Raw genomic sequence first — 13,379 nt, forward strand, 5'->3', positions numbered from 1 at the left:
AACTGGGTCCTCAGAAAACGACTCTGCTTCTGACTATTCCCAAATAATTATCATGTAATTCTTCTCCCAAAATAATGTTAGGTGTGGGTGAGGCGCGTTCGCTTCCAGTGATGTAGCAACATCCCTTACACAACAGAAATGTTGGGTGTTTCACCAAACTGAGGAGGGGATGACAGCTTTAGGAGCGTGACTAAGGGGCGTCAGTGTGCCACGGGTGTTGCGTGTTATCTCTGGGGTTGCTTTCTGGGTTTGCCTCTTTCCAGTGGATGGGTATCATGGTGCCTGCTTTCTCTTCCCAGCCCTTTCCCTGGAGCCTCCCATGACTGATCCACAGTAGAGCAGCTGTTTGTCCAGACCCCTGCTGTGCTCTCAGGGATTGTGGTTCCTCTGACCAGGTCCTGCTGTGACCTGGATTTGCTCCTGCCCTGTCTATGCTGAGCAGGGTGCCTTGCCAGCCATGTGAGGGCCAAAGCCAGAGCGTACCTCTCGGCATTCCCATCAAGCTCTGCAGATCCTTCTGAGAGTTTGCACAGACATCAAGGGCTGAGGGAACCAGCTGTTCTGGCTGGACAGAAATAGAAATGAAATCCAGCTGAGCTGGTTCTGTAGCGGTAACCAGAGACTAAGCAGCAAGTGTCCCTGCTGGTGCTATAACCCAGCAGAGCTTCTCCAGCCACTCTAACTCTCTGCAAGCCAGTCTGCTAGTTTCTGAGTCTTAGGAGCACAGAGAAGAGGTTTTCTGGAAAACTCTCTTCATACACCTTGATATCTAACTTTAGTTGTTGGTTGGGCTTTTTTTTGTGTTTTTTTTTTTTTTTCAGGGGAAGGTGGGGTGGATGGGGATGGATGTTCCCCAGTGAAGAACTCCAGACTGCTCTCCTCTCCCAGATAATGAGCTGCTGGCTTGCAGCTGTAATCACAGCTGTTAGTTGCCCAAGTGCAGGACAGAGCATTTCATACTACATAATGGCATGCTTCTCTCCTTGCAGTGATGAAGATGATGAAGGTGCTACTGTGGCCCGCTGCTCTTTTTCTAGTGACTGCATTCACTCTGGAGCCATCTCACTGTGCCAAGGTGCTGATCATGCCCACCATAGTCTTTGACAGCCACTTGCGAGTCTTCATGAGAGTGGCAGAGGCACTGACTGATCGGGGCCACGACCCCGTGCTACTCCTTCATGAAGGTCGGGACATGGAAACCTATCTGCCTGCCTTCCGTGTGCAGAGGTACTGGGGCATCTTCAGCACAGAGAACGCAGATGAGTGGGTGCAGGAGAAGATAAAGCGTGTCTTTCAAGGGAGGATGACTTCTCTGGAGATGTTTTCTTTTCTGGAGAAGTACCTGGAAAACTGTGACCTAGTACTGGGAAACTCTACCCTTCTGCAGAAACTCCAGTGTGAGCGCTTTGACCTGCTCTTGGTGGACCCCAATGAGATGTGTGGATTTATCCTGGCTCACATCCTACGTGTCAAATATGCTGTGATTTCCACAGGTTTCTGGTTCCCAGCAGAGATTGGGGCCACTTCCCCCATTGCCTATGTCCCTGAATTCAATTCCCTGATGACAGACAGGATGGGCTTCTTTGGTAGGACTTGGAATCTTCTAGTCTACATGATCACTCGCGTGGCTACAAAGCTGGTCATCCTGCCCAAGTTTGAACGTCTCATGGAGAAGCATAGGGTGGAGCCCAAGACATCCATGTTGGACCTTGTTCATGGAACTAGTCTTTTCTTCCTGTGTAATGATGTGGTGTTAGACTTTCCCCGTCCAACACTCCCCCATGTCATTTTCACAGGGGGCATCCTCGCTGAACCTGCAAAGCCCCTTCCAGTGGTAAGTGCAGGAAAGCTTTGAGCTATGATTGGACATCAACTGAGGGAGTTATTCAGTACAGATCTTTTGAAGAACCTTGTAAAAGTGCTAATGTCCCAGGAGTCTGGAAAGCTGCTGTGTTTTGGTGCTTGTGGGTGCATCAGGGGGACAGAGAACACTGAAGGCTGTCTGGCTGCAGGGGGGATGTAGAATTAAGTTGTCCACTCTGAAGTGGGATTTGGCTTCACCATCCAAGTAAAGTGGTGTGTGGAATTCCTAAGATGGAAGTGTTGCTCCTGGGATTTGATTATGAGTAGTTTGTTTGCTCCTATGCTGAAGCGGAAATGGGAAGAACAGTTAATCTTCCTTGCTTCATCACTGATATATGTTAATCCAGAATTTCCTCCTTCACCCTATTTCTCTCAGGGCATTTCTGCCCTTGAGCTTGTAGTCATAAGAACGCATAGGGGAGAGCTGTCCTTGTTCCCTCATCAAATTCCATGCGGAATCCCAAAGCGTACTAAACTGAGGGGCATCATCCCCTTTTTCTCAAGGTTCAGCCCTAAGAGAACTCCTCAGGCATCCCAGAGGCTTTCTCTGGCCTATACCTCACTAGTGCAAATAATAAATTCAGAGGGATGAGCTCTGAAAGCCTCCACCTGAAGACAGTATTGGAACAGAGCAGGACCTGTCTGCCATTCCTCTTTTTGCCTTACCACTTTTACAAACACTGGGGGGAAATAAACCTAGATAATAAAACTTGAGCAGCAAAGCTGTCCTGGTTTCCTGACTAAGGGCCTGAAATGATGACAAGGTTTCAACTTCCAAATTATTAAAGGCCTGTTAGGATCTCTGATGGCAGCTTTAATTGATGCCAATATTTTTCAGTTAAAAAGGAAAAGTAAGATCAGGTGCCTTAGAAAAGAAGTTCTCCAGATGTGTATGCACATCAGCCTTTCCCATGTGGCATGGCATGCAGGTAATGAAAGGCACACAGGGTGCTCCCAAAGCTGTGTCAGAGAGCTCTGTGTCACAGCTCTTGCAAAACATCGGCTTGGTCCAATCTGCCTGCGTACATACCTGCCTTATAAAGAAGGGAGTAGTTTGCTAGGGCATTACTCATGTGCTTCACAGCTTCCAGGACAGATCCTAGGGAGCCTAAGGAAAGAATTATGGAGATAAGTCCAGAGCCCCGCAGTAGGTGGTGGCTGTCATGCTAGCAGGTAGGCATGTCTGTGTCCAGGTTACAGGAACCAACAGAAGAGAGGGCCTCTGTAGGTCTAGGTGTAGCTTAAAGAATGTCTCATCTGAACTGGAGCATTATGCAATTAAAGTATTTATTTCCTCCTATTTGAAACACTATGATTTTTGAGTTCTTCTAACTAGGATATGGTGAAATACAGGTATGTATTTGAGAGATAGTGAGAATGTTTGGTGGTCAACCATGTTTCCCTAGCAACTTTAATGCTGTTTCTGAAAGTCAAATGTTAAGGTCCAATTATAATGGATAACACAATCATCTGTTTTGTGAGTCATTGTACTTTTATTTAGAAAAGTAAAATTAGCACTTTCTCTTCTGTAGCAGTTTCAGTGGTTGTACTTCTCAAAGCATGTGAAACTCGAGAATGGAGAAACCAAAAATCTCTCAGTTGTAAACCTTTTGATTCTTGGATTGTTTTAGGGCATTTTAAGCATTTCTGCAAAGATAGGCTCGAGCTCCTGAAGCATACAACAAAGGAAAAATATCACCAGAGAGTAACACTAAAATGTGCTTTTTAACTCTTCTGTACAATGATCCCCTAACCTATAGACTGCTATTAACATTCTGAATTAATCACTTTATTTTTCTCTTCTTTTTTTTTTTTTTGCCATTCATGTTCTCTTACATGCTTATTTCAAGGAAGTATTCATATTCAAAGACAGATTTTATTAAACCTCCCTAAAATGCTGCTGGCTGGGATACATGGGAAACCTGAAGCAGGACAGAATCCATAATGAGAAATAGGCTCAGCCCAGCCTGACATAAAAGGGAATAGTCTATGTTTGCTCCACAGCAGATGTGGTAGCTGATTTCTCCCTGCTGCCTTTTGGCCTTGGTTGCAAAAACTACAGGCTCTGTTCTAGATATACATCTGTTTATGTAGCATTGCAGGTAGCCTCTAAATGAAGGACACATAACTGTGGTTTTTACTGGATCTGTAGCTACCTCTCTGCCTAGTGATCAAAAACTAAATCTTCTGCTTGCAAGTAGCTATCAAGGATGGGTAGAAGTCTCCTGGCAAGATAGCAAAGCCACCTGCCACCTCCAGGAGCCTTTGATAGAGTTTGAGCATTGGAGAGTTTGTGGGGAATCTCAGCAAGATGTTGTTCCTGACTGTTTTGTCTGTTATATTGGTCTCCTGTCTTAGTGGTGATGGGAAAATGGCCTCCCTCTTTTTAGTCCAATTTTCTTGTCTGCTCAGATTTTTCTATGTGCCCTATGTTTTCAGAACTTTTCTTGTCAAAGGGTAATTGTGTTGCCTCCCACGCAGGGGGTAATGCTATGAAATGCAAGTTTTAGATACCTCCCTGAAGCTCCAAAGATCAGCAGGTGCTCAAGTAAATTCTACCTGGCTGGGTGCAGAAATCACAGTGAGTTTAGAGTTTGTTGCCTGGTGAAAATCATGTAGCTTTGTGCTCCAGGTGGATTTGGCTTCATCTTCTCCGTAGACAGCTTTCTACTGACAGAGGCAAGAGTGGGAAGGGCCTTTCTCCATCAAGACTTCAAGGCAGCTGTGTGTGTTTTGCCCACAGGGTCTGCGTCTCTGGGTGGAAGCAGCAGAGGCAGGTGTAGTTGTTGTCTCCTTTGGCATTGGGATCCGAGCTCTTCCGAGCGATTTGGTGGAGAAGATGGCTGGCGCGTTTGCTCGCCTCCCACAAAGGGTGGTGTGGAGGTGAGGAGGGAATGGGATTCCTTCTGAGTTGGATGAAAACCAGTGTTGAGGGGTGATTAACTTCAAAACATAGAACTTGCTTTCTATCTCTTGATCTGATTGAATTTATTATTGTTCTCTGTGTGTTTCTCTTCTCTTTGTTTTCCCCTCCTCTGTCTCCTCCCACAGATACTTTGGTCAGAAGCCAAGAAACCTGGGTGAGAATACGCTGATGATGGGCTGGCTGCCCCAGAATGACCTGCTAGGTAAGGCTGGGTTCTGTGTATGTGTGTGCTGCTAGCAACATCCCTGGAATTTAGCCCAAACCACAGCAGAGGCATACAAGGACAATAGCACCTCTGTGGGTCTAAGTTTGTTGGTTTTTGTGAGTCTGATCTGCACAAAACATGGTCCTCACCTAACACCTGCTTGAAGCTGCTTGGCTCCTATCTCCCTTCTCCTCCAGGCGCTACTCAGCAAGTTTTGGGCTGCCAAAAGCCAGCTGTGTTCCCAAAGGGTAGCATCCTCTCTCCTCAGCATGCCTGGTTTTCCCTAAACATACATCAACACTGTGTGTAGCCCCTGGTAGCCCTCTTTCAACATGGAAGGCACTGACCTGCTGCCGTTTCTTTACCTACAGGCCACCCTAACGTGAAAGCCTTCGTCAGCCACTGTGGGATGAATGGTGTATTTGAGGCAATTTATCACGGTGTGCCAGTGGTGGGATTTCCTTTCTATGGGGACCAGTTCGACATCATGACCAGAGTGCAGGCAAAGGGCATGGGTATCCTCATGGACTGGAGCAGAGTAAAAGAAGAGGAACTTTACCAGGCTGTTATCACAGTCATCTCTGACCCCAGGTGAGGCATCTGGAAACATCAAGCTCTTCCTTGGTGCAGACTGTGTGTAGACACCAGTTGTGCCTTTGTGTTGACCCCTACACAGCCTGTACTGGCTTCTGGACGAAGCACAGTTGCAGGCATTGCTCAGCTGGCCAGATGTGTTAGTGCCTTGAAATGCTTAGATGCAGTTCAGGAGGAGATACTCCAGCATTTGCTGTTAGAGAGTGTGATCTAGTCCTGTTTGGTTCTGACTGTGATGTTCTTAGAAAGCTTTCTGAGATACTGGGCACAGACCTCTTCTCTTGATGCCAGCCTGTCATCAGGGAAAGTGAGATCACAACCTCACCTTGGGATCTCCCTGGTCTTGTCCAGACAGCTTTCTGCAGAAACACAGAGGAGACTGCCGGTAATGCTCCATCTATTTGTTCTGACAGCCAGATACTCTGCCCTTTCCTGGAACTGCTGCAGCCAAGTGGCACAGGGCTCCCATTTTCTAACGGGGTGTACAACTGCCAGTGCTTGAAATGCTGCCTGAGAGCTTGATTATTTTTTTTTTTAATATTTTATATTTCTTACCTATTAGGAGGTGTTGCAACTTGGTACCTTGAAGGATTTGGCCAGTCATCAAGTGTGTAACTTTTACTTGATGCTGGGTGAGGTTTTGGGTGCAAATTCCCCTCAGAAAGTACAGTACACATGAACTCACTGAACAGGTACTTGCAAGTTGAACTCTGTGTTGTTAACAAAACACAAAATAAAATACACTCTGGCTTGTGCTTCCATGGCTAGCAATTGCCATCAGAGTGGCTTTCAGAAGAAGAATGGAAGAAATTTTCCCTTCTCCAAAGGTATTATCTGGGACTTGAAAGCATCACTAGACATCTCGGATCACTCTCAGAAATTAAGCTCCTGTCAAAAGGTTAACTTCTTGTCTTCTTCCCTTGCAGCTACAGAAAAGCAGCCCAGCTCATCTCGGCTCTGCACCTGGACAGACCGATGCATGCTCTCAATAGGACAGTGTATTGGCTGGAGTACATCCTTCGTCACAATGGGGCACCCTATCTTCGCCCTGCTGTCTACGACCTCTCCTTATATGAGTACTTCTGCCTGGACATCTTGGCCCTCCTCTTGTTGTGTCTGGCCGGTGCTGGATTTGTTGTCTACAAATCTGTGGTGTGGTGCAGAAGGAAGGGGGCCAGTCCTGTGTATCAGAATGGCAATTGCATGAAAGGCCACTACACAGAAGAGAAAAAACTGCAGTAGTGGCTCAGTGTGTTCCAGGGCGAATCCTGTCACTGTGAAACGAACTGCTGCTGTGCCAAGAAATGTATGGCATGCAGGCACAGAGAGAGGTGAAAGATCCGTGGGTCTGGATGAGAAGAGAGTGGGGAGGGAGGAGTATTGCAAAGGCCTGTGTGCACACCTCTGTGTACAGCACCTGTGGGCGGGGGGGCGAATTCAGACGTGGGTGGGAGCACTTGGCCAGGACACTGGGAATGGGGCATGGGTAGACTTCCAGGGAGGAGTGCAAGTTGTTCCCTTTGTATTGCACATTGGTTTAAATGCTGGTGTTGCCCTTCTGTCTTTTTGGATCATGGAGGCCCTGGAGGTGGGAACAGCATTTCGTGAGGGGCAGACACCATTTCTCTGCCTTGTTACTAAGAGCCCCAGGAGTCAGGATACCTTTATGTGCAGGTGAGGACCTGAAGTAGAGCTGTGGACAGGTAAGGGCACTGAAAGTATCATCTACAAGAGAGCAAAATTGGTCTGTTTTAAATTCTGTGGGTAAATACCTTCCTGCTTCAATTGACCCTCTGCGATCCTGTTTGTTTGAGCTAAATTATTATTTTTTAAAATAAAGTTATATTCTTTCTCCTGTGTGGCAGTTCTCTGGTCTTGGTTTAATGTAAACCTGTGATATATGTAATAGGAAGTTGTTCAAGCTAGATTAAAGTGCTTTTTCCTTCTCATTACTGCTGCTATCATCTCTGCATACTTCCATCAGCAATTTTTTGGCCTTTCCACAGGCTTTCATGCAGTGCCTTCCCTCCTCTGCTAGTGTGTGGCACACACCCATGCCCATGGCATCTCTAAACCTGTGATGAGAGAAGAATCTGGAGCAGATGCAAGTGCCAGGACCACAGGAAGAGCAGCCAATAGCTCGGAGAGCTGGTCATAGGCATATGGGCCATACTGCATGTACATAGAAGTAGAAAACTCTGGTCTTTCTGAAGAAAAGGGAAAAGCTTGCTCATTTTGATCTGAACAGGCATACTGTTGCCGCACTTGGGGACATGGTATAGAGCAATACCTAATGTGTTTTTACTCACTCTGGACTCTTAAGGCAAACCCACACTTGGGTGCAGTTGCACAACCCACCCACAGCATTGGCTGATGGTCCCACTGGCATTGCCCCACGCTGAGGATCAAGGGCTCTGCTCCAGGCTCCCAGCTGGGGCCATTGCAGTGCTGGCACAAGCTGGAGAGTAACCTCACTGCCTCAGCTGCCCTCAGCAGTGTTTCCAGGCTCTGCTCTTGCTTGCTATTGCATGTGTTTCCCTTTCTGGATAAAAAGTGTGTTACCACATGCAACCCAGTGAAACAGCAGTTTGGCTGGGCTCCTGGGATGGTCTAGGTTGGGATACTGCCTACCTGTGACTCAGGGGCCCCTAGGAGGCCAGGCAGCACTGTCTTCCCTACCCAGCCCTCAGCGTGCAGAGGGGCTATGGTAAGGGTGACTTTGGACAAGGATCTCATTTGCCATCAAAGACAGATGAGAAGAGCCCATAGCCCTAACTTATGACTATCTGGGACCTGTAACTATCTCATGACAGAAGTTGCCCTTCCTGGAGCTTCTTACTGCCCCCTGAGATGCCCAAGCCTGACAATAGTCAGTGACAGGCACAGCAACCCCTAAGTCTTGCTCTGTAGTAGCCCTCTGTGGCTTCATGCCCTCTGAGCTGAGGGTGTGGAGTCTAATTGTCCCTACTGGGAGACAGAGGGAGATCAGAGCAAGGTGAGCTGCTAAGAGATATTAGGGGGGAAAATGGATGTTGTAGGTAAGTGGTAGAAACATTGTTTGCCTGACACCTTTCTATTTGCAAGTTGAAATTTAAAGGCTGATGGGATTTGGGGTTTATTTTTGGATAAAAAATGATTGCCACAAGTTTTCAGCATTTCCTGCCTGTTGCACTATGGTGACCTTGTTGTCATGTCCTAGCAGATGAGTGTGGACAAGGGGGTGGAGGTGGAGCATTTTGTCATTTCTGAGGTGGAAGAAGGAGATCATTACTGCTGCCTACGTGAGAGTTTGGATGTTCAGATTAGGCTGAATATAGCAAGAGAGCTGGCAAGCTTGTGGCTTGGTAACTGTGCTGGATTGTTTTGAACTTTAAGAAAAATAGCAAGAGGACAAAGGCATCGTGTTTGCAAAGTGGTGCACCAACAGAAGCACTGTGGCTTGATGGGGATAGAGACCTTCCTGCTGCTTTGCTTGCAAAACAAAAGAGCAGACAAAGATGTTTGAGACCCAAGGAGCCTGTGTGGGCTTACAAAAACGTGAGACTATTTTCCTATGCTGCCTCCTCGCTACTCACAATTCCAAAAAGAAGTTCAAGCCAGCACCACGTGCAGCATTGGCGTGTTATCTGCTATCAGATATGCCCTTAACTCCTTGAACTTCTCATGACTATCATTTCCACAGGTATTACAGAGTTAGGAGGCATGCCTAGCCAGGCAGTCAAAATACATGTAGTATATTAAAAAATTATTCAACAATTTGGTGAGAACTACTTCTAATGGAGTAAAGCACTAACCTGCCCAAGGACCCTGTGAGTAAGAAGAGGACATTCAAAAAACACTCCTGAAATGCAGAGTCTTCCCCATGAAAAGCTGTGTACAGGCTTAGAAACTGTCAGGAGCCATTCTTTAAATTATGAGGTGGTTTTATGGAAGTACTGAACATACTCATTAAAGATGAGGGCTTCTCTAGCTTTTCCAGCTTTATTCCTGTCCTCTGTAAATCTTCTCCTACTAAACACATAGCTTGCTCTCTTTGCTTTCCTCCTTGTTATTCCTTCAGTATTGAACACAGAAGGAAAGTATAACAAGGCATTAAGCTAGTTATTAAGTTAAATTAGGACAGTAGCCTGTCACACACATAAAAGCCTTGGTGGGGGAAGGGATGTAGGTGAGCTTTATCCTTCTGGCAGCTCTGCCTTCATCTTGGTGCCCGATCTCTGGGCACAGTGCCTCTCAGTTACTGAGTGCTCTCCCCTGTCACAGGTACTGAGGCGGGCAAGTAGGGCTGTGGTGCAACTTAGGAAATTAAAACTGTGGTTTATGAGGCAGCAAGCAGGGAGCAAGCCCTTTTTATTTCTTTTTCTTTTTTTTCCCAGCAAGGAAAAGTAGAACATGAGTCAATACTTCTCAGAAGGCTGAAGAAGCCTCACACAGGAGCTGCAACCCCAGCTGAGCCCCGCACAGTGCAAAACCGCCTTCTGCCCCTCTGTCTTGCTCTCGGCAAGGCACGGAGAGCCTGAGCAGGATGCAGCAGTGCCAGCAATCTCGGTGTTGTGTGCCGATCTCGCTGCGAGGGCCCCGAGTGGTTCTGCGGTAGGGAGGTGTTGAGGGCACGCATGAGCCAGCTTTTCAGGTTCACCCGGCCCCACAGCTCCTCATAAACCTGCTCTGTGCGTGAGGAACAGCAGGCCCTGAGATCGGGAGCCATGCCGCTGGTTTGGAAATGAGTGTGTTTTCCAGGTGATGGCTGTCCAGCTCTGCCCAAACCCTGGGCTGGGGGCAGCTCCTCTGCTGGGAGCAGCCCCTTGCCGGGGATAGGGAAGGGGTGAAGCCACACGGTCGCAGGGCTGTTGTTATGACCCTCCTCCTTAGCCCAGCGCCGGTGGCTGCACCATTGCTGGAACACACAGCAGAGCCCGGCACTGCCTCAGAGGCTGCTCCCCTGAGGACTTTGCAACTAGCTCATAAACTACTGCTGCTCATCCCCGCTGCTTGGCTTTGGGAGGGTCCCCGCATACCCCTGGCAGCAGCTCCACGGGAGTGCCTGGCCGTGGGCTGCAGGAGGGCCACGTCAATTCCGCGGCAGGTTTTTCCAGCCTGGTAAGGTGGCAGCACCAAACTGTGTCAACAAAATCTGGCTAATAAAGAGGAGCCGTCTCCCTCTGCAGGCGAATGTGAGATCACTACATCTGGGAGAGGAAAGACTAGAGGAGACAATGATTTTGACTCACCCCACCGTTCAATGACAGCGAACAAAGCGCACCTCTCCACTAGGAAATCCCTTCCCCTTGGCTGATGTAGGGGGCTGTGCGTGGCTCAGCCCCAGCCACTCGCCCCTGACAGGCAAGGTCTGCCCATGGACATCTCCCTTATGGCCCCCATGCACCTCTCTGACACTCTTGAGATCATGGGCAATACTTTCCTCTGATGCTTCCATATTACAAATATTTCCCACAAAGGCAAGGAGCCCAAGCTCTGTGGGTGCCCAGTCTCCAGCAGTGGCCATGTGCCATCGAGACCACTGTTAGAGCGGGTCCCCTCATACCCCCCAGGACCTCCTTGGGCCTGTGTCACAGCAGATGGAGCTGCACAGCAGAGAATATCACCAATAACTACTCCTGTTCCCGGGAACAGGGAATTATCAGACTGGTGCCAAGGTTCCAACCCTGATTTATTTCAGGAAGGAGGTTTCTTTGGGGGGATGAGCTGTATTTCAGCCCTGGGGATTACCTGACTCACCAGCCATGTTTCAGAGGCTGGAGTCTTCCCGGCCACTGGAGTTACAAGTCATCTTTAGTGATGCTGCCTTCATGCTCCTGTGGTGTCAGCCTAAGGGGTAACACATAGGAAAGGATATTACAAAATATAGCACTGGTCTCCCCAGCATCAGTATGCACATTACTATTCCTCATTCCTGGTAGAGAAAAGCCAGCTGCTAAGCTTGGCACAAGCTCCCAGAAATGTGCATAAGGAACACTGGGACACAAGCCACCAGTGGTACCCGACAGGAGCACTCTCACTGTCCCACCTAGGCAGTGGCATTGGGCAGGGAGGGGAGATGCAAAGCAGCACCAGGCACGGTGGTGTTGGGAGCTGCTCTGTGGGTGGCTTATGGCAGAAGTCTCATTGGTCACCCCGCAGCAGCAACTCCTCAGGTGGTCTCTGCCCTCTCCTGGTAATGGAAGTGAAAGAAATTTCACCTGCAAACAGGACAAAACTTTTGGACAGTGATATGATGAACTTCAGTTTTGTGCTCTCAGCTTTGCCTGGGATTGGCAAATAAACCTAGACTCTGCAGCCTTGATAGACTTCAACCAGAGGAAAGAGGTGGTGTTTTGTGTGTGTCTGGTGTTGGCATAACTTCTACCAACTCTGAGAGCAGATGACTCAATTAGGGTCTGGAGCAGGAGAATGACTAAGTGGAGAGGGGCCAACACAGAGCCATTGGCAAAGTATGGCTGAGACTGACCCTGGGGCCATTCTGCTCAGCCTAGCAATGGAGAAAGTGCTTTCTATCTTTGAGAATGCAGGGAGGAGAGCTCTTACACACCATCATCAATGTAGGCAACAGTTCACAATGGCAATTTTGCTAATGTAATAATGTTGTTATTGTGCTATGGTTTATTTTACTCTTGTTTAAAGCACTGGACCTGTTCTGGCTGAGAAATACTGAATGTTGGTTTGTACAAAGTCTCTCTTCAATGAACAGTTCAGAAAACACAAATAGGTGCATGCATGAATGCCTGTAGAGGTTCTCAACCTCAGCCTGAGTTTTGAGACTTCTTTGCTAAGGGCATAGCTGATCGGGTTGTTCAAAGGATACCTTTGATCTTAATCAGGAGTCCTTCAATTCAATTTTTGTACACACATTTGTTCAACAACTTGTTAGTTAGACTAGTCTCAGCCACTAAATTTTTAACTGTGAAAACAGACACTGATGAATTAAATTGACAAATTTTCCCCTAATCTCATGTTCTCCGGATTCTGCATGTGTATTCAACCACTCTTTTCAGAACAAAGTTTGAAGACACAGCAATTCTAGGCAAAAGCCCAGCTGCTCACCTAAGGTACTTGTTTTAACTGCTGTTTCAAAACCAGTGGGCCTACTTACAGGCTTTAGAGAACAAAAGGGTTTGTAAACGGTACATGCTACCAACAAGAGAGGTCCTTAAGGGTGATTTTCATCATGTGATTAGAGCCATGATAGCCTTTATTTGAAGGGTGATTGCAGATTATGACATCTTTGGGTTAATAGCTCCTGATGTCACCATCATTTTGTTTAAGCCTTAGGATATTAGCTAACCCTTATGTAGTTTTCCCTTTGGAGATGTTTCACAGTGGTAAGAGCAACTAGGTCAGAGGGCAAAAAATAACTTGGAGCAATAGTGAGGACTCCAAGTAGTCCCTTCTGAGAGCTCTCATCTTTCAATTCAGTGGGTCTGCTTTGTTTTTTTCCTTTTTGAAAAACAGTCATGCCTGGCAGAGGGAAAGCAGACACATCCAGCATGTTACCCAGAAGCCATCTTTTAAAGTGTGTGTGCGTGCATGAAGGGACAATACCCTGTCTAGCTCTATGCAAAATTGTTCTCAAATGACCAACTTGCTTGATCATCACACACATCCTTCAGAAGGACCATGCCCAAACACTGAAGGTCTGATACAGGTATGAGGGCTGCTGCTTATGGCTGTATCTCGCCAGGGTACAAAGAAGAGGTTTTGCTTAATGACTGCTAATCAAACATCAGGCAGAGAGATGCGAGGAAGGACTATTACCTCTAGTAGTGTGCAGAG

The 13,379-nt window shown here is 47.4% G+C and overlaps 1 protein-coding gene across 1 annotated transcript; it reads left to right on the forward strand.

Annotated features, from left to right (window-relative positions):
- Positions 1–991: 991 nt before the first annotated feature.
- On the forward strand, positions 992–6,954 carry LOC103767387 (2-hydroxyacylsphingosine 1-beta-galactosyltransferase). The gene is made up of 5 exons (XM_029958561.1): positions 992–1,834; positions 4,607–4,746; positions 4,915–4,991; positions 5,366–5,585; positions 6,515–6,954. Exons 1-5 carry the CDS (start codon positions 992–994, stop codon positions 6,828–6,830), a joined length of 1,596 nt encoding a protein of 531 aa, XP_029814421.1. The 3' UTR covers positions 6,831–6,954.
- The last annotated feature ends 6,425 nt before the right edge of the window (positions 6,955–13,379 follow it).

Source organism: Manacus vitellinus, unplaced genomic scaffold (assembly GCF_001715985.3).
Source record: "Manacus vitellinus isolate BGI_N305 unplaced genomic scaffold, ASM171598v3 scaffold_15_pilon, whole genome shotgun sequence".
Lineage (NCBI taxonomy): Eukaryota > Metazoa > Chordata > Aves > Passeriformes > Pipridae > Manacus > Manacus vitellinus.